Raw genomic sequence first — 26,559 nt, forward strand, 5'->3', positions numbered from 1 at the left:
AGGAGAGGCAGAGCCTGGTGTATAACGGCAGCAATGTCCCCTGGGGGGGCCGCGTGTTACGATGTAAAGGGCCGCTCTGCCACTCAAATCTCACACACTAATGAATATTGACTGCTCTCTTTTGCCTGACGGATGCCTCCTCGGGTTCCTGTGTCAGGATGGAACAGCATCCATCCCTGTGAAAACTTGCCACAGCCTACCATCAATACTTCAATTAAGGGTTGTGGCCTCAATTGCAGCTCGGCAGTTAGGGGTTAAACCAGAAATTGTTATGAATGAATGAACAAGACCTAGACATATCAGTGGATAAATCAAATAAGCCTCTTATATAGACTTGTGTTTATTATAATCACTATTAGTGTCGTATTATTATCAGAATTCTGACCTGCTTAGAATAGCATAGATAAGACCCATCCACCCTTAAGAGAGAAGTATGGGGATGTTTTTTAATTTATAATCATACTTACCTAGGTTGATGCAGCATCTTGTCTCAGCATGGACAGGCTCTGTGACGTCAGCTGACAGCGGACTTCAGCCCACTGTCTGCTGAAAACTGTCACAGGAGTGCAGAACGAACTGCACCCCTGTAATCCACAGAAGTAAAGCCAAACAAGCTTTGGCTGTACTTTTCCTTAAACGGATATTGCAGTTCTGGGTGGATATCGGCAAGTTGAATCCTTTACCAGAATTGCTTTATAAAAGGCGTATACTGGACAAACCCCAAAACTTTCTTCAAAAATATTAATAGTAAAAAGGTCAGGTCTGAGCATGTAGGCCCTTTACAAAGTAACTAGTAAGAGAAGGCAAATTTATTAAATACTTTCTTCAGCTCTGTGTATACAAAGGAGCATGGGGGACCTCATGACCATAATGAGGATGGTATTGACACAGCCCTAAATGATCCACAATGGCTCAAAAGTGATATGATCCAGAAATATCTAGACAGAATAAAGGTGGATAAAGCACCTGGACCAGATGGTATCCACCCATGGATCCTAAAAGAATTGAGCTCTGTTATTTTAAAGCCTTTGTTTCTAATTTTTAGGGACTCGTTAAGGACTGGAATAGTACCACTGGATTGGCGCAGGGCCAGTGTGGTGCCTATATTTAAAAAAGGATCAAAGTCTTTACCAAGTAACTATGGAACTGTTAGTTTAACTTCTATAGTTGGGAAGATACTGGAGAGTTTAATAAAAGACCATATAGATGAGTTCTTGCTGGAAAAAAATATTTTAAGCCCCAGACAGCATGGATTCATGAAAGACAGAAGTTGTCAAACAAACCTGATTTCTTTTTATGAGGAGGTAAGTAAAACCTTGGACAGAGGGGTGGCTGTGGACGTAGTATACTTGGATTTTGCAAAAGCGTTTGACACAGTTCCCCACACACGGCTAATGTGTAAGGTAAAGTCTACTGGCTTGGAAAGATCAGTTTGTAAATGGATAGAAAATTGTCTAAAAGATAGAATATAGAGAGTAGTGGTTAATGATTCTTACTCTGAATGGTCTAAGGTTATCAGTGGTGTACCCCAAGGTTCAGTGTTGGGACCCTCACTTTTTAATATCTTTATAAATGATATAGGGTCTGGGATTAAAAGTAGCATTTCAGTCTTTGCAGATGACACCAAGCTTTGCAGTGGAATAACTTCCTTGCAGGATGTTTCCAACTTACAAGCTGACCTCAATGCACTGTTTCATTGGGCAACTATGTGACAAATGAGGTTTAATGTTGATAAATGTAAAGTTACGCACTTGGGGGCTAAGAATATGCATGCATCATACATACTGGGGGGAGTAGAACTGTGGGAATCCATAGCGGAGAAGGATCTGGGTGTTCTGGCAGATCATAAGTTTAATAATAGCATGCAATGCCAAGCTGTGGTTTCCAAAGCAAGCAAAGTCCTTTCTTGTATTAACAGAGGCATGGACTCCAGAGAGAGAGAGAGAGAGATATCATTTTGCCCCTGTACAAATCATTAATAAGACCTCATTTGGAATATGCAGTTCAGTTTTGGGCACCAGTTCTCAAAAAGGATATCAGGGAACTGGAGAAAGTGCAGAGAAGAGCAACCAAACTGATAAGAGGCATGGAGGAGCTCAGCTATGAGGAAAGATTAGAACTGAATTTATTCTCTCTTGAGAAGAGGAGATTAACCACTTTACCACCGGAAGATTTTGCTGTCTTACGTCTGGGCCACTTTTTGCGATTCGGCGCTGTGCGACTTTAACTGACAATTGCGCGGTCGTGCGACGCCGTACCCAAACGAAATTTACGTCTTTTTTTTCCCACAAACAGAGCTTTCTTTTGGTGGTATTTGATCACCTGTGCAGTTTTTACTTTTTGCGCTATAAACAAAAAAAGAGCGTTTATTTTGAAAAAATTAACAATATTTTTAACATTCTTTTATATGAAATTCCTCCCAAAAAATATGTAAAAATCAAATTTTTTTAAAATTTTTGGCCAATTTGTTTTCTGCTACCTATTTTTGGTAAAAAAAATCACAATAAGCGTATTTTGATTGGTTTGCGCAAAAGTTATTGCGTTTACTAACTAAGGGAAAGATTTCTGTCGTTTTTGGTGTTTTTTTTAACGCGTAATGGCGGCGATCTGCGATTTTTTTGCGGGACTGCGACATTGCGGCGGACAGATCGGACCCTTGACTGACATTTTTGACACTTTTGGGGGTACCAGTGACATTACTGCAGTAATCAGTGCTATATATATGCACTGTTACTGTAAAAATGACACTGGCAGGGAAGGGGTTAATTTTATTGGAGAGGGAGGGGTTAATGTATGCCTGGTGCTTACTGACGTGTGGGGGGGGAGGTGACTGAGTGAGTGAGGGACAGATCGGATGTTCAGCTATGCTGAACACTCCGATCTGTCACTCCCTGTCACTGAGGAGATCCGCCCACTCTGTTTACACAGGCGGGCGGATCTCCAAACTCGATTCCCCGACGATCGGGGAAGAGCGGCGGCGATCGCCTCCGCTCCTCCCCTGGCCCGACTCCCGCTGTGAATGAAAACAGCGGGAGCTCGCCTCCGGCGGAGCTCTAGAGCGCCGCCTACAGGGGGAGGAGTCCAGCGACGTAGGCAAGTGGTTAAGGGGGGATATGATTAACATGTATAAATACATAAGGGGTCCATATAGTGAACTGAGTTGAGTTATTCACATTAAGGTCATCACAGAGGATAAGGGGGCACTCTTTACATCTAGAGGAAAAGAGATTTTGTCTCCAAATACGGAAAGGTTTCTTTCACTGTAAGAGCTGTGAAAATGTGGAATAGACTCCCTCCAGAGGTGTTCCTGGCCAGCTCACTAGATTGCTTTAAAAATGCCTGGATTCTTTCCTAGGTATACATAATATAGCTGGGTACTAATATTTAATTTTTAGGTAAAGTTCATCCAGGGAATATCCGATTGCCTCTCTGGGGATCAGGAAGGAATTTTTTTCCCCCTGGTGTAGCAAATTGGATCATGCTTTGCTGGGTTTTTTTTGCCTTCCTCTGGATCAACTGTGGGTATAGGATTGTGTATATGGGATTGTATGGTTGGGTTCTTTTTTGTTTTTTATTGGTTGAGCTAGAGGGACTTGTGTCTTTTTTCAACCTGACAAACTACTGTATGTTACAGTGTTACATCAATAGGATCAGAGGCTTAAATGGAGCTTCTATTTTTAGGGTTCACAGGTTGCATTAAAGTGGCTTTAAATCTCAGACATTAAATAAGAACAAAGCATTTCCCTCTATAGCGTGTACTTATCTCAATTAAGAGCTCTAAGTGTCATTTCAGTCTGCTGCTTCCTACCTCTGCTATGAGCATGAGTCACTTCTGACAAGTTTTCCTGACACCTAGAGAAAAAGAGGTGACAGGGGAGGGAGCTCTAGCACCCAGCCTATGCTTGACAGCTATAGCCATGTTAATGTGTGAAGGGAGGTGTGTCCCCTCCCTACAATAAGCTCTCAGCTCTCCTCACTAAGCTCTGCAATGTGTAATTTCTGCCCCCTGTTTTCTGAAAGCTCAGACTTGGAATGGATGTAGAAAAAGAGAAGGCTGCATCTAAACAGGTACAACGTATGTAGGAGGATCTTTTTCATCTCTGTGTATCACCTGAGGCCAGTCACTCCACTGGATATATGGAAGGGTTTACAACCGCTTTATGATATGCTTTTCATTCAACAGGGAGCCACATCTTTTCAGGGATCCTTTATCCTGTTCCTTAACCCCAACATCTATCCCAAACCCAAAACACATATTTCATTTCCAATATTTATATCCTAAAAGGAAATCTTAACATGTAATGCCTTAAGGGGAAATTGTCATAATTAAAGCGGAGCTCCAGCCAAAAGGGGAAGCTCGTTTGTTTCCCCAACCCCTCCACTGCCACAATTGGCACCTTTCGGGGGGGGGGGGGGGGGGGGGGGGCAGGTACCTGTTATTTTTTTTTTTGTAGCTGCTGACTTTTATTTTGGTGGGGGCTGGAGCTCTGTTTTAAAGCATTACAAAACCCAGGACTCTGCATTCACTATATCTGGTCTCCCACAGTACACAGAACATGGAAATGCAATTATTTTAAGAAATCTACACTGCTAAATACCTTTTCTCATCAGCAGTATATAACAGTCTTTTGACTTCTATCGGTGTCTGGTCAAGCACTGGTTAAAGCTTGTAGGAGGAGTTTTAATTCTACTCTGATTGTCCTATGAGGCTGCAGGACCCCTGACCCTCTGCCTGGACAGTGCTGATTGGCCCTGTGCTGATCACATGCACTCTTCGAAGAAAAAAAAAACTGAGTTACTGAGTTTCTGTTACAAAACAGAAATTCAACATACATAACACCATAAATATGGTGCTCCCAGCATATGTTTTTTGAATACCCCTAAACTTAATTTAATACCCCCCAGGTTACAAAAAAAAGAACACTTTTTTTTATTACATACTCAGATAAGCTAATCGTTTTTGATACAATATCAATTTAGTAATATTTTTTTTTCCCCACACAGTAGGATTTTTGATTAAGCACTTTTAAGGATTGTAAACGTATTTATTTGGGTATACCTATATATAGCGCTGTCATTCCTTTGCCTATACATGCCATACAACAGTCCTTATCAGCCTTATTATTTTGAAGGAACCCTAGAAAAGGTTTTCAGGTCCTCCCCTCCTGAAGACTCCTGGGATGCATGACATTATTTGCCTAGGCAAGAAACCAGAAAGTAAGTGAAGAAATGTAAAAAAAAAAAAGTTTAAAACAAGTAAATATTATATACTTTCCTATCTATTTATTAATGTTAGCAGTATAAGAATTACAAATATTCAATGTTGTTTGGGAGATTGAAATTCCACTTTAACCACATCCACTTTAACCACAATGCCCGCCGCAGTGTTACGTTGGTACTTTGACGTTAAATACCGGTGTTATGGCAGCAGATAGCACAACCCCTGTTATTTTCTTACTTGGCCGGCGGTCCTCTTTCACATAAAACTGGTCCCATTCGCCGCAGGATCACTTTTATGGGCAGCGGTAGAGGTGCCCCCCCTCCGCGCCGCTTACCGCCCGTTTTCGCCGCTTACCAGAGCCGCCGGTAGTGGGAAAAATGATCCAATCTGTCCATGTCCCAGGCAGGACATCGAGTGAGGGCGAGGAGGCCCCCACTCAACTCTATGGCCTTGGAGGACCAGAGCAATGTCATACGTCGCTTCCTTCCAACGGCCTTAAAGGGCCCATTTTTTTCTTGCTGAAAAAAAAATTACAATTTTTTTTTCTTTTTTGCTTTTAAGGGTAGATGTGAGATCTGAGGTCTTTTTGACCCCAAATCGCACATTAAATAGGACCTGTCCTTCTTATTAATATTACAAGGGATGTTTACATTCCTTGTAACAGGAAAAAAAATGATCAAAATTTTTTTATTAAAGGGACAGTGTAAAAATAAAAGTAAAATAAATAAGAACAAAAAAATGTAAAGTGCCCCCCAGAAGCGAACACAAATGCAAGTCGCACCCACGTATGTGAACGGTGTTCAAACCACACATGTGAGGTATCGCTGCGATCCCTAGAGGGAGAGCAATTATTCCCGCCCCAAAACCCCCTCTGTAACTCTAAACTGGAACCCTGCAGAAATTTTTAAAATGTCGCCTAAGGAGATATTTAAGTGTTTGTCACCATTCCATGAGCGTGCGCAATTTTGAAACATGACATGTTGGGTATCTATTTACTTGGTTTAACATTATCTTTCACATTATAGAAAAAAATTGGGCGAACTTTATTGTTGTCTTATTTTTTAATTTAAAAAAGAAGTGTATTTTTTCCAAACAAATTGCGCTTGTTAGACCACTGCACAAATACAGTGGGACATAAAGTATTGCAACGACCTCCATTTTATTCTCAAGGGTCTCTTCTAAAAATATATATATATATATATATATATATATATATATATATATATATATATATATAATGTTTGGTGGTTCTAAGTCATTTTCTAGTAAAAAATACTGATTTTAACTTGTAAACAAGTGTCAGAAATAGATAGGTCTGGTCCTTAAGTGGGTAATCACACTAATTGGTCTATATTTGACCGCAGTATTATGTACAGTACAATTATCATGTCTATCTTCGCCTTAGGAATGAGAGAGCTATGTCCACTCAGTTCATAAAGAACAGTTTGTACATTGTTTTTTCTTCTGTATGTGTTTCATCTGCCACTCTCATGTAAAACATTTTTACCAGTCAGTTTGATCTCCACTCTATTAGCAGGATTCCATTACCAGCAAAGGAAGGTGGTGCCTAAGGGGTTAACAGCTAATGGACAGGATACAAGAGGAAGCAAACTATTGCCTTTTCTCTTTCACTGGCCATATTGAGCCTTCACACGCAGATCAATGAGATTATTCCACCAATTTAAGGCCTCAGCTCACTTGCAACGTAAGAATCCATAACCTCCTGAGAGTGGAACACAAAGTGAGAAACGGAAAAGTATCACTGTACAGAAAGAGCAGACACCTAAGGGATACCTCCACCAGGTTGTGTCACTCACAGCATGGAACCCCACCTGAATCTGTCTAGTCAACAATGAACAGTGATGGTGTCCAAAGTGTAACAAGCCATAACAGAAATTATCTGTGGCTGATTGGACTATAGGCAATTGAAATCTGACTGTCTGCTTTGGGTAACCTCACTTTAAATATCATTACTGAGCTTTGCTCTGCCTTAGTGAACTGAAATATTGAGCAGGAGTCTCCATACTTTCTAAATAAAGGGCCAGGTTACTGTTCCTCAAACGTTAGGAGGGCTGAAAATAGAAAATGCCCCAGCATCAATGGGAGCAGACCATGTCTAAGGCTTGGTGATCAGTGGGAGTAGACCGTGTCTAAGGGTTGGTGATCAGTGGGAGTAGACTGTGTCTAAGGCTTGGTGATCAGTGGGAGTAGACAATGTCTAAGGCTTGATGATCAGTGTAAGTAGACAACGTCTGAGGCTTGGTGGTAAGTGGGTGTAGACAATATCTAAGGCTTGGTGATCAGCGGGAGTAGACAATGTCTAAGGCTTGGTGATCAGTGGGAGTAGACAATATCTAAGGCTTGGTGATCAGTAGGAGTAGACAATGTCTAGGGCTTGGTGATCAGTGGGAGTAGGCAATATCTAAGGCTTGGTGATCAGTGGGAGTAGACCATGTCTAAGGCTTGTTGATCAGTGGGAGTAGACAATGTCTAAGGCTCAGTGATCAGGGCAAGTAGACAATGTCTAAGGCTTGGTGATCAGTGGGAGTAGACCATGTCTAAGGCTTGGTGATCAGTGCGAGTAGACAATATCTAAGGCTCTGTGATCAGTGGGAGTAGACAATATCTAAGGCTTGGTGATCAGTGGGAGTAGAAAACGTCTAAGGCTTGGTGATCAGATGGAGTAGACAATATCTAAGGCTTGGTGATCAGCGGGAGTAGACAATGTCTAAGGCTTGGTGATCAGTGGGAGTAGACAATATCTAAGGCTTGGTGATCAGTGGGAGTAGACCATGTCTAAGGCTTGGTGATCAGTGGGAGTAGACAATATCTAAGGCTTGGTGATCAGTGGGAGTAGACAATGCCTAGGGCTTGGTGATCAGTGGGAGTAGACAATATCTAGGACTTGGTGATCAGTGGGAGTAGACCATGTCTAAGGCTTGGTGATCAGTGCGAGTAGACAATGTCTAAGTGTCTGTGATTAATGTAAGTAGACAACATCTAAGGCTTGGTGATCAGTGGGAGTAGACAATATCTAAGGCTCAGTGATCAGGGCGAGTAGACAATGTCTAAGGCTTTGTGATCAATGAAAGTAGACAACATCTAAGGCTTGGTGATCAGTGGGAGTAGACAATGTCTAAGGCTTAGGGATCAGTAGGAATAGACAATGTCTAAGTCTTGGTGATCAGTGGGAGTAGACAATGTCTAGGGTTTGGTGATCAGTGGGAGTAGACAATATCTAAGGCTTGGTGATCAGTGGGAGTAGACAGTATCTAAGACTTTGTGATCAGTGGGAGTAGACCATGTCTAAGGCTCAATGATCAGGGCAAGTAGACAATGTCTAAGGCTCTGTGATCAATGTAAGTAGACAACATCTAAGGCTTGGTGATCTGTGGGAGTAGACAGTATCTAAGACTTGGTGATCAGTGGGAGTAGACAATGTCTAAAGCTTGGTGATCATTAGGAGTAGACAAAGTCTAAGGCTTGATGATCAGTGGGAGTAGACTGTGTCTAAGGCTTTGTGATCAGTGGGATCAGACAATGTCTAAGGCTTGGTGATCAGTGTGAGTATACAATGTCTAAGGGTTGGTGATCAGTGCGAGTAGACAATGTCTTAGGCTTTGTGATCAATATAAGTAGACAACATCTAAGGCTTGGTGATCAGTGGGAGTAGACAATGTCTAAGGCTTAGGGATCAGTAGGAGTAGACAATGTCTAAGGCTTAGGGATCAGTAGGAGTAGACAATGTCTAAGGCTTGGTGATCAGTGTGAGTAGACAATGTCTAAGGCTTAGGGATCAGTAGGAGTAGACAATGTCTAAGGCTTGGTGATCAGTGGGAGTAGACAATATCCAAGGCTTGGGGAATCAGTGGAAGTAAACATTGGGGTTCATTTACTAAAGCTGGAGAATACAAAATCTGGTGCAGCTGTGCATTGTAGCCAGTGAGCTTCTAACTTCAGCTTGTTCAATTAGGCTTTGACCAAAAAAAAAAACTGGAAGCTGATTGGTTTTTATGCAGAGTTGCACTAGATTTTGTTCTCTCCAATGTTAGTAAATCAACCTCAATGTCTCAGGCTTGGCGACCAGTGGGAGTAAAAAAATATTCACTTGTGGTCAGTAGGAGGAATAGTAACCCATCATTGGTATTACTTAGAGGACTAGTGCCCCATCATTGGTGTCAGTGGGAGGAATAGTGCCCAATCGTTAATATCAGTGGAAGGAACTATGCACCATTGTTGGTGTCAGTGGAAGGAGTATTGCCCTATCATAGGTATCAGTGGAAGGAAAAATACCCCGTTAGTGGTGTCAATGGTGGCAGTGGGAAGAATGGTGCCTCATTGTTGGGGTCAGTGGGCAGAATAGTGCCTCATATCAGTGGGAAGAAAATCCCCCTTAAGGGCTGGATAAAGGCAAACAAAGGGTCACATCCGGCCTGCACTCTGGAGACAGCTGTTTTTAAGTTCGGACACATCCCATTTCTATATAAATGTATTGCATATCTGATTTGCAGAGAACCTTGCTATCCACTTATGCTAGGATATTCTCCCTGTACGTGGGTTCTCTGCCTGGGACAAGCTAGGACAGGCTATGGCCCATCAGTAGTTTGTATGATATGCTGTGATTTACTACTTGGAAGGCTACAGGGAGCCTATACTTGCATCACATAGCCAAGCCATCTGCCATATTGTGGCTCCAGTACTCACATCTTCCACAGGGTTAATCCTTGGACTCCTACGAGTGCTGTGATTAGGTGATTTCTCTTCACCTGTTTAGTTATGAAGATGAATCAATAAACATTTAATTATGTTGTTATAACCTCTGGCCTCATCCATCAGGGAGCTGTCAAATATTATTGTTTCTGTGTGGAACCTGGGGAGGGCAAAATGGCAGTCGGATCAGCCTAGAATTACAGCTATAGACAGGCTGCCATGTCATTCAATACACCATTAATATTCATGATAACTCTCTGAAAGCTCAGATCCTAGGCTGTCCCCCATAGGAGCAATAGCAATGGAGGGAAAGACTCCATGAAACTAGCCAATCCTGTCCAGGACCACTCAACAAAGATAACCAGAAGTTTTTTACACTCCTAGATAAAGATGGTTACATCTGAGTTACCTGCTCTAGAATCAACATTTAAGGTGGACCTGTCATTAAAAAATAGTTTTGGCTAACATAAGCAGCCTTATGCCTGCATCACAATGTTTCCTTTACCTCCTAATACCTCAGCAAGCCCTGAATTTGGGTACATACAATAAGAAAATATTGTCTTTATCATCGAGTCCGAGATCTAGCCTGCCTTACCCTACATCCCAGAATGCAATTTGCACATTAGGGGGGGGGGGGTTGGGCCTGTTGGGGGCTTTTCTAGTTTTTAACCCAGAAATTAAAAAAGAATGCTGTTAGGCATTACCATTTTAAGGTTTACTATTAACCCTTAAAGCCCAACTTAACCCTAAATTTAAACAGCTTAATTTCCTAGCACACTTACCAGTTAGCCAGCAAAAAAAAAGTGAATTACATCGTCTAACAATTTCCTTAAAAAACAGAGGTTTTAGTTGTACAACATTTGCAAATATATGTGGAAGTCTCACTGCCATAAATGGGACTGCCTGAATGGTGATGCACAGAAATACACAGGTCATCAATAACATTGATGAAAAATAATTAACAGCAAGAGTGAGGTCCCCTTGTAAGGATCACCAGTGCAAGATCCTTCCACTAGAGTGTTAAGATATACTGTATATGTCCCTCTGGATCCCAGACAATGCTTGATGGGTATACTCGACACGGTCACCCAGGACAGATGTCTGCGGAAGGCGGTGGCGAGAGCCCTGTTTCAGGCACGCAGACTTTTGCTGGTACAATGGATCGCACCTGAGCCCCGCACGCATAGGATGTGGCTTGAACAGATGGGTAACACGCTGCGCATTGAGAAACTTATCAACATAGGGGTTCTCCTCAAAAATTTGAGAAGGTATGGGGTGGTTGGCTGGCCGCCCCGGGTCTAGCTCCCACTGATCTGGTATTGGACAGACTGTTACACTAATAATTGCATTCATGTTATTTCATGGGAAGGAATGGGGAGATGATAGTTGTTATTTGTCTGTAAGATGGTAAACTGCATGTATTTTGGATGTACATATTCTGTTTTGCATGCACCTGATTTAATGCTTTAATGTAATGTTTGTTGGCATCTCAATAAACTTGTTCTTGATTAAAAAAAAAGATATACTGTAAATGACATGGCAAATGGTTTGACATTCTACCACCTATTCAGTCCTGTATGCTTAAACATTGTCTCCAATGGCTGCACTTTGGCTGGCATGTAGCATTTTATCCTAAGGCCCAATGGAATGTATTGGATTCCTTACTACTGAACAGGATATCAAATCTTATTGAGGATATGTGACTGGACAATACCACAGTGCTGTGGTCTATCAGTGATATTATCTGATTTATGTGTCTATTATAGCAATGCTACCAAAAATTGTGATATTCTAATGATGTATCCTTGTATGTATAACCATTGAGGACCACGTGATGACCAACAGTGCAAGTCTTGTGTATTCTTAATTATATCTATTTGTAGTATTGTATGGTTTTTCATTCTTAATAAAATAAGATTGAACTAGAAACCTATTAAATTATATAATAGCAGAGAAATGCACATAGACCTAAGGAAAATGGGGGTTCTCACCTTGTATTGTGCGTTTAAAGAATGCTTTGCAGGCCTCACAAGAAGCCACTCCATAATGATATCCTGAGGCCGTGTCTCCACACACCAGGCACAGTCGCTTGGGGACAGACCTGAGGACACACTGCATGCCGGAGTCCTCCCCCATGGAAGGTGGACTGTCTGCAAACAACTTTTCACTGGTATCAGGGAATCCAAGCAGTGCAGTGGGAGAGTCCAAACCCTGAGATTGTCCTCCAACAGAGAGCCCATAGCTACTGCTGGTATCTGACATCCCTCCTGGGCTAAAGTACCCGCTCGTTTCCATCTGTAGCGTTGGGCTGGATGGCTCAGCTTTGACTTGAAGGTTCAGATTGTGTGATATCCCGCAAAGAAACCTGGAAGACAACAAAAAAGAGCATCATGAAACCCCATCACAAACCATCACTTTATACATTGCTGGCATTGTGTTTTATAAGATAACCTACCATTAACCAATACAATTATCAGTAACCATTTGTAATACCAAGTTGTGTCCACTTGAAATCTACGTAAGATCCAGAAGTCTCTTCTTAAAATTTGAAAATCAGCTTCTGTGCTGCTCATCAATGTTGCATTTGGGTGGGTCTACTTTTTGCTCAGACCATGTAGTCTGCAGTGACTATGACGGTTATAGACATATATATGGACTTCTGTGCAGCTAACAACCCTTTAGTGGTATAGTTGGCTAAAATTCAATAGCTTATGAACTCTTAAACTGAAATATGGGATGTGTTGCTGCTAACTAAGGATTTTGGGATCCTACTATTTGGGTATATTACTTTCGTTGTTTACTGTAAAGTTGTTTTTGATGCGAATCACTCTTTTACATGCTTACTCTTCCATTTTTTTGTTCTTATTTTTGGTTTTGCGTCATAGATATTTGTCCTTCACAGAGAACTCAGAATTTCTCTCTCTCTCGTCACTCAGCCCCCTGCATCTCATTCCTATAGTCCTCTTTGTGCCACTTTGGTGGCCACACACATCAGCTGTATCTGATGTTTAAATAGCCCCCTGCATCTAGTAGGCCTATAGATTTGTTTTATAGGATTAAGAAGTAAAACACTACATTAACGAACAAATATGGCTGCTTCCATGTAATATACATTAGCAAGCTATATACAGAAGGAAGGGTTTTTAAACACTAACTCATGGATAGGATATGTACATAAAGCTGTTCTACTTTAAAGTAGGTAAAAACCCTTACAGGTGATACACAGAGATTAAACAAATCCTCCTTTATATTTATCTCCAGCCCTCTCTCCTTTACAGACAGTCAAAGTACAGATTTTTTACAGCATTTTTTGACTTCCAGAGGCAGGGGGCAGGATCTGTTGTCACACACTGCACAGCATAGAGCAAGGAGCTGAGTGTAATTTTAGACCTGAGTGGAGGGAAAGGACACACCTCCCTCTACACAGTCTCATAGGGAAGCATGCACAGCTGATGCTGTCAATCGCCTACTCTGTGCTGGAGGAGGGGTTGGGGCGATCTCCTGGAGAGTGTCGGAAGTGACTCATGCAGATAGCAAAGGAATAAGAGAGGAGACAGAAATCACACTAGTTGCTTTGGATAAAGACATGTACACACTATAAAAGACTATGCTTTGTCTTGTATTTTAGGGGTTTACAACCACTTTAAAGTATTTCTAGACCATGGAAAAGATTATATATACAGAATATTTTAGGACATTACTTTCTATACGATGCATATCCAAGAGTCCAAGACATAGATATAGTAGATGATGATATCACTTTCTGAATGGCTAGTATGATGTTAAAGTGGTTGTTAAGCCACTACTATAAAATAATCTAATCCACTCTGTAATATAAGTGCTCCTGTGCCTGTTTTTTAGAAAAAAATATGTCGAGCTGTACTTATGTCAGACCGGCTCCCAGCGATCAGCTGATCCCTTGGCTCTCTTCTCTGCCCAGCTGACAGCTCAATGGGCGGGGCCGAGCACTGCAGCTGACGTCAGCCGGGGAGGAGGGGAAGAGAGGGAAGAGAGAGCTGAGCGGTCACGTGATCGCTGGGAGCCCCTCTGACATAGGTACAGATCCGTCTTTTTTTTCCTATAAGACAGGCACAGGAGCAATGACCACAGTGTCAGGGCTCGGCAGCCATGATACATCGTGGTCAGTTTACGGGGGGGGGGGGTAGGAACTGGCAGAATCGGCCAGGTTTCTTAGGTGATACAGGGGGCCAAATGACACAGCACAAGAACTGTGCTGTATAACATGCTTGCTTTGAAAGTGAAAGTAAAAGAAAATCCCACATTTTGGGTTGTTCCCAGAACGGTAATAGATGGGAAATCTTCCAATGGGGATACTAGTTCTAATGACCTTGGGCTCCCCAAAGAATCCCCTTATTTTGCAAGGATTTCCTCTTTATGTTTGCCTATGGGATAGGAAGTGAAGGGAAAACAATCTGACAGGGGTTATAACTATTGATCGACCAATATCGTTTTTTTAACGCCAATACCGATATTTTGGTCATCGAATATTGGTATCGGCCGATATTGGCCGATAATATTTTTGGACATTAAAAAAAATGTGTATTTTTTTTTTTAATGTCTACAGGTACTGTGGTGGAGGGATCTGGGGGTCTAAAAGACCCCAAACCCCTCCTCTGCAACTTTCAATTGCAATTCAAAATGCCAAGTTGAGCTGTTTTGAATGCTTTAAGTTTTTTAAATTCGGCGCCGCCAGGACTCGGCGCCGGATTAAAAAAAATGGAGACCCGGTCAGACGGCGGCGGTGTAGGTAGGGTGCCCGGGTCTCTCGGTGGGACGGGAGACCCGGGCGAGCTGCGGAAGGCGGCGGGAGGGGGGGCATCCCCTCCCGCTCCTTGGAATGACAGCCGAGCGGCTTCTCAGCCGCATCGGTTGTCATTACAAGACAGCCGATCATCAGCTATGGACGCCGGTACCGGGGTGATGCCTCTAGCTGCAGGCATCACCCCAGTACAAGCCCTCTCCTGAAATATCGGCAATATCTGTAAATCAAAAGGCCGATTCTGATATATCAGGGAAAGTGCAGATCGGCCACCGATATATCAGAGTTATCAATAATCGGTCGATCGCTGGTTATAACCCTCCCTTGCTCTATTCAAAATTAAAAATAAGGTTTTGCCTATAGTTCTACTTTAAGTATACTAAGCAGGGCTTTTTTTTCTCAGAAAAAAGGTGCAGGAACTTAATCACGATCCCCCCTCCCCCCCAAACACACACCTTCCAAACCCCATCAAATAGTGGACATGGTCAAATTTCAGTGGGAGGGTCTTACAGTGGCATTAAATACCTGGAGTGCATTACGTACAGTGTGCAGAGTTCAGGGGTGCGCTATGTGCAGAGTTTTGGAGGGGGGTGGTTATTACACACATAGTGCAGAGTTCAGGGGTGCACTATGTGCAGAGTTTGGGGGTGCGCTACATACATAGAGAAGACTTCTTCCCTCTGCATCCCCTATCCACATCTCACTTTCACTCCTCTTCAGCATGCAACCCCCCCCTACCACTGCCCCTGGACCCATCTTCTCCCCCACCTTAAAAGTTCCACCATCTTCCACATGTCCTACTTTTGTTGCTGTATTAGGCTAAAGCATTCGGATGGCTCTAGTACCTCCCTGCTCACTGTAGGTGGCTCGGCCTCTCTCACTTGCCGGGAGATCATTCAGTGGGGATGTTGGCATTTGCACTGCACCCCAGGCATCTGAATCTCCTTTGTCCCAATCCTGCACATCCTGTGGGAGCAGCTCAGGAGATCAGATCTGTGGAAGCTGTTGGGAGACAAGTTGTAACTTATGATCGCAGATGTCAGACTTCTGTGTTTACAAGTGATAGTGGTGAGCAAGGAGCAGAGGGCTTGAGCCAAGGGTGGTGGAACTGAGTTTGACCAAGTTCCAGCTGAAAAAAAGCCCTGATATTAAGCATCCAATGCCCATGGACAGTGATATCCCTTTATAACTGAGCTTGGGACATCCAATATTATAAATTTACAAATTTATATCCAATATATATATATATATATATATATATATATATATATATACACTGTATGTGTATATATCATGGAAAATACTTCACTATTGCTCTTCACATTGGGATAAGTGAACAGAATTGACTTAAAAAAGACTACCTGGGACCTCACTGCACCTCCTGATTGTTTGTGACCAGCAGGCCCACCCTGATGAGACTCTGTATGGAAAGGGAGGGAGAGATGACACTGATAGGAGGGACAGAAGAGTCAGAGCCTATTATAAGAACTGACATGAAAGGAGAACCTGTCTCTCGCCTTCTTCACTTGACATCCTGATCAATACCGTTCGATGGCCTTTGAAAGAGATGCTTAACATGGATTCTGTCCATTTGGATGACACCCTCTAGAGAATCAGGGAGGCAGGGACAGGAACCTCCTCATCTCTCAGAACATCGCAGACCCCATTTTGTTTATCTGAACGGCCAGCTCTGTATTCTCCTTCAGTATTGTCTTTAGAGACCAAAAATTGGACTGAAATCTAAAGGGACTGTCCGTCAATGGAATGGTGTATATTCACCACCCCAATTATGGCTGCTACATTTACCTCTCAGGTTCCTTCCTTCAACCAAGCCATGTAGATTTATTTAATAAGGTAAAGGTAACGACTGATAACAACCGTATTTTACCTGCTAAATCAAATAAACTGACATCTGGTTGGCTGATCTCTTTTATGTCATCATAGCTATCTGTGCTCTGCCTTTCATCTATATAGAGCTTGTACATATCAAGGGATGGGGGAACCCAGGCAGGCTTTTCTTATTCACAATTGAGTTTTTTTTGAGGAATTTCATGTTGATCAATTAAACAAAAACTGGAACTTGGAACCTATGAATAAATGTAATAATAGAAAAATAAAACATTAAAATTGTAAAGTGGTCCTTGAGTTCCTAAAACAGACCGAGGCACAGGGACACGGGGGGGGGCTATATAAAGCTACACCTGTACTTTTTGGTTCCTAGATAGAAAAAAAAATGTGTCAAGTATTTTAAACTCCATTTTCATAGTGCCGATTATATGCACACAAGGGCAAATACTCTGCTGATATGAATGGTGGGTGAGGAAATGCACAGAGCTCCCTATGTCAGTGAATGTGGGTAATTATTATAGAGAGACATTAACACTCCCCTCTCAAGCAATCCCCCTGCTGTTCCTTCCTCCCTCCATCCCAGCTGCCCCCAAAATCCCCCATCTTGATTGGTGTCAGAGCCTAGAGAGAGTGATGATTTCATCCACTACGTCATGTATCACTATTTGGGTATAGAGATTGGAAACGAGGCCTATTGACTGTCACTTGGGAGGAGGTGGCTTGATCCCGATTCCATCGCTCTTATAGACCTCTGGGGGACTCTCGCCTACCCCTTCCTTTTTTCCTCTTTCTTCAATCTTTGCTTTTTTCTCTGTTGCTGTCTGGCTTTCTCTTTCTGCACCCGACCTCCTTCATTTCTTTTTCTTCTGGGTTTCTTTTATCTCTTTTCTGAGCTACCTAATATTTTTGGAGTTTTGACAACTTCTTCATGTGGGAGGTCAAGTACTTATTTATGTTGCTTTAGAGTGGGGAAAGTTATATGGTTATTGAAAGGTTGCAAGGCAGTTCATAGGTGAGCCCTATTAAGGTTTCCCCTTATTAGCTGGTAAATGATACAGCAGCTGTATGGGTTCTGTTGCACTAATTCTGCGCCACTCTGTTCTTCCTGTATACTCTGACATGTAAATGTACCCCTTTTTATGCTATATTGTATGACCTGTACGGTTTTCTTCATTGTTGTTTTTCATGTTTGCTTCTATTTTTTTCAATAATAACATTTTTTTAGATAAAAAAAAAAAATATATATATATATATATATATATATATATATATATATATATATATATATATATATGTGGATAAGGGACCAGCAACTGACCATTGTACCTCCATCCCTAATATTCAAAGACGAATAAAAAATGGGTTGCGACTTTGAGTGAGGCATAAAACTGAGTCTGATTGTAAAGCTAAAACATAAAAATATAAATGTTCATCAATTTTATTGAGTACAACAGATAATGACAATGTTAAAAATGTATAAATACAAGATAACATGCGTGGATAATACCAGTCTGACCAAGACTTAAAAGGGTATGCAGTATCACAGTGGTCTAAACGCTGGAATTCCAAAATAAGAAAATGGTTGAGACAGACATATATATATGGTGTAGGAAGAATTGTCCTGAGGATTGCGTCCTGTAATTCTCTACGCGTTTCATGTTTCTACACTTGTCAGGAGCAGAAGCAATCATTAATCTATCAAGGAATAAAAATGTAAAAAAATATGCAAAATTGTCTGGTAGTAACATCGCCAAAGCATGGCAATGTCTGTCAACAAAAGGTGGTCTACTAAAAATTAGTACAAAATTCCGCCACAAGGGGCTTGTAGAGGAGGGTGCTCTGAAACCGTCTCACCCGGGAGCTGAGGGAGCAATGTCATGTGCTTGTGGGGTGGGAAAATAAAGATGTGAGATGATTGTCATCTCCGTGGGAAAAGGAACCACAGCCTCGACTAGTTGTCCATTATAGTACCTAGGAATATTTATAATGAAATAAGTAGATTCATATATAAGGAGTATGAGTATTGAGAAGTATGAATCCTAGGTATCATGTATGGTGAGGCAGGAAATGAGTATAATACACCCAAAGGAGAAGAAAAGGAGAAAAAGCATGTGCTGTGCAAAGCATGAATAAGATGCATGGAGCTGTAATAATGGAAAAATAGGTGATGAGATATAGTGTAGTGAACATAGTGAGATAAGAAATATTACCAGAGAGTACCACTGGTGTTGCAGAAAGTAAGTAAAAAAAATGAGAAAGTAACCTACACCATATATATATATATATATATATATATATATATATATATATATATATATGTCTGTCTCAACCATTTTCTTATTTTGGAATTCCAGCGTTTAGACCACTGTGATACTGCATACCCTTTTAAGTCTTGGTCAGACTGGTATGATCCATGCATGTTATCTTGTATTTATACATTTTTAACATTGTCATTATCTGTTGTACTTAATAAACTCGATGAACATTTATATTTTTATGTTTTTGCTTTACAATCAGACTCAGTTTTATGCCTCACTCAAAGTCCCAACCCATTTTTTATTTGTCTAAAAAAAAAAGTATAACGTTAGTGGGGGTCTTTTCATAAACACTGTCACTGTATTTGCATGATATGTGTGTGATACCACTGGACAGATAGTGCTAAAAAGTGGTTCTGACAGCGACACATGAAAGCGCTCACCAGATAGTAGATTCTTAAATGTGTACGGAGGAATGCATGGCACAAAAGTTCATCTCACTTAAAGGACTTTTTGAAGCATTTATTGGTTAAGAGCATCAAATACAGCGTTTCAGGGGAAAAAGCCTCCCCCTTCTTCAGGGCTAAAACAGTCTGTGTTGTATTTATTTTATTTCATGTACTTATATAGTGCTGTCAATTTACTCAGCACTTTACACATATATATATATATATATATATATATATATATATATATATATATATATATATATATATATATTGTACATAATGTATATATATATATATATATATATATATATATATATATATATATATATATATATTGTACATTCACATCAGTCCCTGCCCTCAAGGAGCTTACAATCTAAGGTCCCTTAACTCACATTCATACATATACATAGTAGGGCCAATTTAGACAGGAGCCAATTAACCTACCAGCATGTCTTTGGAATGTGGAAGGAAACTAGAGTACCCCGAGGAAACCCATGCAGGCATAGGGAAAATGTGCAAACTCTGTGCAGGTAGTTCCATGGTTGGGATTAGAACCAATGACCTTAAAGCGGAGTTCCGGCCACAAAATCGACATAACCGATTTTGGGGCCATCCGCTTGCTTTTCCCCACCTGAAACAGAATTGGATAGTTAGGATATATTTTTTTTTACTTACCTTGTAATTGTAGAAAGAAATACTCACCTGTCTTCCACTTCCTCCCTCGGCGGCCGCGGCCCGCGCCGTCACTTCCGGTTTGCAATGATTCCTGGGAGCTGAACGTCATTGCTCCCACGGCACCGGCCCCGCTCGTCACTTCCGGTGCGATGCCGCATTCCTTGCTAAACAGCTTCTGGGCATGCCCAGAAGCTGTGGAGGAATGCGGCGCCGCACCGGAAGTGACGAGAGGGGCCGGTGAAGGCGCATTCTGGGAGAAGAGGACGCAGAAGCGGATCGCGCTGGCTTCAGCTGCCCACAACAGATATGGCAACGCTGGAGAAGAAATTTTAAAAGTGAGTATTTCTTCTTGTAGGTAAGTGTGAACCGGGACAGATCAGAGGCTAGCCATTGTGGAATGTACTAGCCCTGACTGTCCTGGGGGTATGTTTATTGAAAAAATGTTTTTGTGGCCGGAACTCCGCTTTAATGCTGCTAGGTAGAAGTGCTAACCATTTAGCCAGTGAATAGAATCACAACAGAATGCTCAAATGTGTTAAAGCTTGATGAAAACTAGCATCTCCTGGTGGCATTGTAGGCAGCCGCTGTATGTCTGTATTCAGCCACTAAAACCCAGGCACTCCTCCGGGGTGAAATGTCACTTTGCAAAGAATACCCAATCACGTGAAAGGAAAAGAAAAAAAAAATAGCATTTTTGCTTGCACATGATTGGATGGAAGTCAGCAGAGTGTCATCTCATTTACTAAACTGCCTTGCAAAGGTCAACTTCCCTTGAAAAGTGAACAGCCTATTTGCCTTTAGTAAATCAACCCCATTGCTTCAGAACCTCTCCACTGATGGGCATATAACCACAAATCTAGGCATCTGGTCATGTTATCTCTGCCTAAAGGAGGTTCACCAATCTGAACTCTGATCCTCCCTTTGACCAAGATCACCTGACCAAATTTCTAGGTTGTACAATGTAAAAAACCATAAAGTAAAACAATACCACCAACCAGAATTCTTCTGCAATAAACTTAGCCCCGATTCACATACATGTGAATTGGATGCATTTTGAAACCCATCCGATTTGCATGAGATGTGAACCAAACCGGCTTTCTATAGAGTCGGCTCACATATGTGCGGACCAGCCACAATGCATTTTTAAAAGAAGTCCTGTACAATTTTCAGTCCGATGCAGGTGCGAATTCTAGTGTCATACACTTTAATAATTCACATGTGAATCGCAGCTGAACAGGTGAACGAGATCGCTCAGGACTCCTTTGAAAAGTCGCATTGCAATCAGACCTAAGGGTAGTTCATATGGGATTCTGCACTTTACCTTTGTATTTTTTATTCTTGAATAAGCCAAAATATGGTATATCTATTTCCCCATATACAAGGCTGGAGACTTTTTCTACCATTTTTTAAATTGAGGAAAAAAATACAATGTGGAATCATGTCTAAACTACTAGAAACTGTAGACATTCAAAGAATAACCAGCATTTAGATTCTAGATTCCATTTTCCAAATGTAATTTCCCAGTGTTGATTTGATCTGATAGGTTGATGCAGTTTGTTTCAGGTGAGTATTCCCTCCAACGTATTTTACTATAGTTATGCCAATGATTTATGAGGATTTAATAGAAACACAAAATCACACAAGACTAGAAAGTGGTAACCACCCAACAGATCTGGATGCTTGTATTTAATAGAGAGTTTTTTGGGGTTTTTTTGAACATGTCTTAGTTTCTCATTCCTATTATACTGTATCTACAGATTTATTCATCTATCTATACATACTGTACCAATTCCATATACAGTACTAAGATCCGTATGGAAGGCAGATCCACTTGTCAATTATCACATGAACAATGCTGCTGACGTTACTTGCTTCCCTTTTAAAAACTATAGACTATCTGCATTGTTTTTTGTCTTGTAACAAATGTTAACCTGTCCCTCTCTTTATATTAGAAGATGTCATAAATGGTGACATCATTCATATGCAATTAGAAACTGTATATTATTTCAGCTTAATTTTTGCTTTGATTAGCATTAAAAATTGCATTTGCATTGGATTCATCTCAAACTTATACTTCATGGAATACTGATACACACACACACACACACACACACACACACACACACACACACACACACACACACACACACACACACATATATATATATATATATATATATATATACACACACAAATATATACTGTATATATAATATATATATTTTTTTTCTGTTCAGTCTTTACAGCTTCAGCAAAGTCCTACAATAAACGTTATATAACTATATAGGAATGCACATTGTAAATTTATCCATAGAACTCTTGTCCGGCTGGACCACAGAGAACATTGGACCATGTGTGTTACTGCAACTTCCAGCATTTTATTTAGGTTTTAATATGTAGCTCCTGATACAACAGTCTTGAGCTTTGTTTCAATATATCCTGCTTGTCATCTTTAAAATGCTGCATGAAGTATATGCCCCAGCGACGTACATGACAATCCTAATATTTATAATCAATTGTTGTAAAATGTATAATTTCTGATTCCAGTAATACAATAAGTGATGCCCTGTATACCTGACCCTGGTAATGTACCAAGTGATGCCCTGTACTCCTCACTTCAGCAATGTACCTACTAAATGATGTCATGTATTCCTGACAATGGATATGGACCAAGTGATGCCCTGTATTCCTGACTCCACTAATGTACCAAGTGATGCCCTGTATTCCTGATTTCAGCACTGTACCAAGCAATGCCCTTTAACCCTGACTCCGGTAATGGACCAGGTGATGCCTTGGTTCTCCTGATTCCAGCAATATACTGAATGATGCCCTGTATTCCTGATTCCACTAATGTTCCAAGTAATGCCCTGTATTCTTGAGTCCACTAATGTACCAAGTGATTCCCTGCACTCCTGATTTCAGCAATGTATCAAGTGATGCCCTAAAATTCCTGACTCCAGCAATGTACCAAGTTATGCCCATTATTCCTGATTTTAGCCATTGGCCAGGTAACCCCCTGTATCCTTGACTCCGGTAATGGACCAAGTGATGCCCTGGTACTCCTGATTCCAGCAATATACGGAGTGATGCCCTGTATTCCTGACTCCAGTAATGTACCAAGTGATGCCCTGTACTCCTGACTCCGGTAATGTACCAAGTGATGCCGGTATTCCTGACTCTATTAATGTACCAAGTGATGCCCTGTACTCCTGACTCCGGTAATGTACCAGGTGATGCCCTGTACCACTGCCGCCAGTAATGTACCATGTGATGCCCTGCTCCCGATTCCGGTAATGTATAAAGTGATGCCCTGTATTCCTGATACCAGTAATGTACCAAGCGATGCCCTGTACTCCTGACTCCAGTAATGTATCAAGTGATGCCCTGTATTCCTGACTCCTCTAATGTACCAAGTGATGCCCTGTACTCCTTACTCTGGTAATGTACCAAGTGATGCCCTGTATTCCTGACTCCTCTAATGTACCAAGTGATGCCCTGTACTCCTTACTCTGGTAATGTACCAAGTGATGCCCTGTACTCCTGACTCCTCTAATGTACTAAGTGATGCCCTGTACTCCTGACTCTGGTAATGTACCAAGTGATGCCCTGTACTCCTGACTCCTCTAATGTACTAAGTGATGCCCTGTACTCCTGACTCTGGTAATGTACCAAGTGATGTCCTGTACTCCTGACACTGGTAATGTACCAAGTGATGCCCTGTATTCCTGACTCCGGTAATGTACCAAGTGATGCCCTGTTCTCCTGACTCCAGTAATGTACCAAGCGATGCCCTGTACTCCTGACTCTGGTAATGTACCAAGCGATGCCCTGTACTCCTGACTCTGGTAATGTACCAAGTGATGCCCTGTACTCCTGACTCCGGTAATGTACCAAGTGATGAAATGCCACCCATTCCTAACTCAAAAGCCACTGGCCAAAGTAAAAAACAAGATAAAAAGTGCATTAACCTATCAAAACCAACCAGAATCCAACTGTTGCGGCTCCCATCAAACTAATCTGCTGAAATCTGAAAACCAAAACCTGTTTAGGTAACCGCTCATCACTTTTATGTCCAAATTCTGTAAGTCTCCTTCCTCATCCTCAGATTAATAAATCAGGAATAATTACAGAGTAAGGAATTATTTCAAATTAGCTATCCTGAAGCAGCATAATTCTAAAATAAGCCTGGACAGAGAGAGAAGGAGTGGTGAATCCCCTGAACAGGCTTCCTGCAGAGGTGGTAACATAGTGATCATCAGTTACTTACGAAGGAGATGGGTGCTTCTCTGTCTGGGTGACTGGCATGTCAAGCCAGGCTAACTCTAAGTAATCCATGTGGAGGGGAGATGTAGAATCCTTCCTGAGCAGACAAGACCCCAAGCTGTGAAGAGTCTCCTACACAGAGAGATGGGAAAGCCGGACCACTCGCACTCCCTCCCTCCTTCCTCTCTGGATTTGCATAGAGTCAGCTTGTAAGGGGGGGACCAGACACATAATTGGAGATGCACACACATTGGTCTGTAGGGAAATATTAAGCAGTTTAACAGTAATAATAATTATAGTGTGCAAATTAAGAGGCCAGATCCATCCCCCAACGTGTAAACTCTGTGATGGATTGTTTAGTACACAATTTAATGGCACTTAGACAGAAAAAAAGAAGAGTAGAATGTCACATGGAATGTCTCCAACCCATTTATTTTTCACAGACTTTATTGAACGCAGTGGGCTGTAATTTGGAAGAACAGAAAAGCTGGCCATACACCATTAGAGTTTTGCTTAAACATTTGAATTTTTAGAACATTGTTTGATTTTCTACTAAATAATGGGGTCAAACTAAAGATTGTTTTTGATCACAGTGATTAAAAAAGGATGGAGATTCTTACTGGAATGAAGGAAGTTCTTTAGCTGGTCATAGATGGATTGTTTGACCATGAGATTCCCGAATGGATTCTTCCATCCACACACAAGCAAGGTGGATAGAGGAATCCTCCCCACTGCACTATTGTATTTTGACAGCAAAGGCTCCTCCACTATCAGTATACACTGATCAGTGCTGTTCAAATGAAAATATTACAGGTTTTCTGTGGTAATGGCTATAGATCAGGGGTGGGGAACCTACGGCCAGCGGGCCATATGCGGCCCGCAAAGTCATCTGATCTGGCCCCCCTGTGCTAGGGTGACCAGACGTCCCCCGACTGAGGACACTTTTCCCGCTTTGCATGGCCGATCCTGGGCGGGGGGTGCCCAGAGCCGGCCCTACCATTGGGCTGCCTCCGGAGGAGAAGGGGAGGGCAAGCGCCTCCTGATTACAAAGAGCAGGGTTCTTCTTCTTACCTATGATAGACAGCACAGTGGTGACGTCTATCATAGGAATCGGTCCAAAAGGCGTGACTTCATATGAGAGCGCCCGCGCCGGGTAAGCAGAAGAACCCTGCTCTTTGTAATCAGGAGGCACTCTAATTCCCGGGCACAAACCACTCTGCATTAGGGGGGGGCACTAATCACTCTGCATTAAGGGCGGCACTAATCACTCTGCATTGATGGGGGCACTAATCACTCTGCATTAAGGGGGGCACTAATCACTCTGCATTTAGGGGGACACTAATCATTCTGCATTAAGGGGGGCTATAATCACTCTGCATTAAGGGGGGCACTAATCACTCTGCATTGATGGGGGCACTAATCACTCTGCATTGATGGGGGCACTAATCACTCTGCATTGATGGGGGCACTAATCACTCTGCATTGATGGGGGCACTAATTACTCTGCATTGAGGGAGGGACTAATCACTCTGCATTAAGGGGGGCACTAATCACTCTGCATTGAGGGGGGCACTCATCACTCTGCATTGAGGGGGGCACTCATCACTCTGCATTGATGGGGGCACTCATCACTCTGCATTAAGGTGGGCACTAATCACTCTGCATTAAGGGGGCACTAATCACTCTGCATTGATGGGGGCACTAATTACTCTGCATTAAAGGGGCACTAATCACTCTCAATTGATGGGGACACCAATCACTCTGCATTAAGGGGGGCACTAATCACTCTGCATTGATGGGGCACTAATCACTCTGCATTAAGGGGGCACTAAGATCCAGCAGTACCAGCCAGAGCCAGCAATACCCACAGCAGAACCAGCAGTACCCACAGCAGTACCAGCCAGAGCCAGCAGTACCCACAATAGAATCAGCAGTACCTACATCAGTACCAGCCAGAGTCAGCAGCACCCACAACAGTACCAGCCAGCAGTACATACAGCACAGTACCAGCTAGCAGTACCCACAGCAATATTAGCCAGCAGTACCCACAGCAGTACCAGCCTGAGCCAGCAGTAGCCACAGCAGTACCAGCCAGCAGTACCTACAGCACAGTACCAGCCTGAGCCAGCAGTACCCACAGCAGTACCAACCTGAACCAGCAGTACCTACAGCAGTACCAGCCTGAGCCAGCAGTACCTACAGCAGTACCAGCACATTTTTGAGTTGATAATTTTGTACGGCCCCCAAATCATTCTATAAATACCCAAATGGCCCTTGGCAGAAAAAAGGTTCCCCACCCCTGCTATAGAGGGATCAAAATGTGGCCAACTTAACAGTGGGTCTTACCTGAACTGT

At 42.1% G+C, this 26,559-nt stretch overlaps 1 protein-coding gene across 1 annotated transcript in view; it reads right to left on the reverse strand.

Annotated features, from left to right (window-relative positions):
- Positions 1-26,559, reverse strand: part of LOC309559561 (estrogen-related receptor gamma-like) — a 94,938-nt gene that overhangs the window by 37,923 nt on the left and 30,456 nt on the right. Inside the window, exon 2 of the mRNA XM_082262867.1 lies at positions 11,923-12,296. Coding sequence (XP_082118993.1) covers positions 11,923-12,296 — 374 coding nt within the window. The remainder of the gene's footprint in view (positions 1-11,922; positions 12,297-26,559) is intronic.

This window comes from Pelophylax lessonae (genome assembly GCF_965119305.1).
Source record: "Pelophylax lessonae genome assembly, chromosome: 7".
In the NCBI taxonomy this organism is placed as follows: domain Eukaryota; kingdom Metazoa; phylum Chordata; class Amphibia; order Anura; family Ranidae; genus Pelophylax; species Pelophylax lessonae.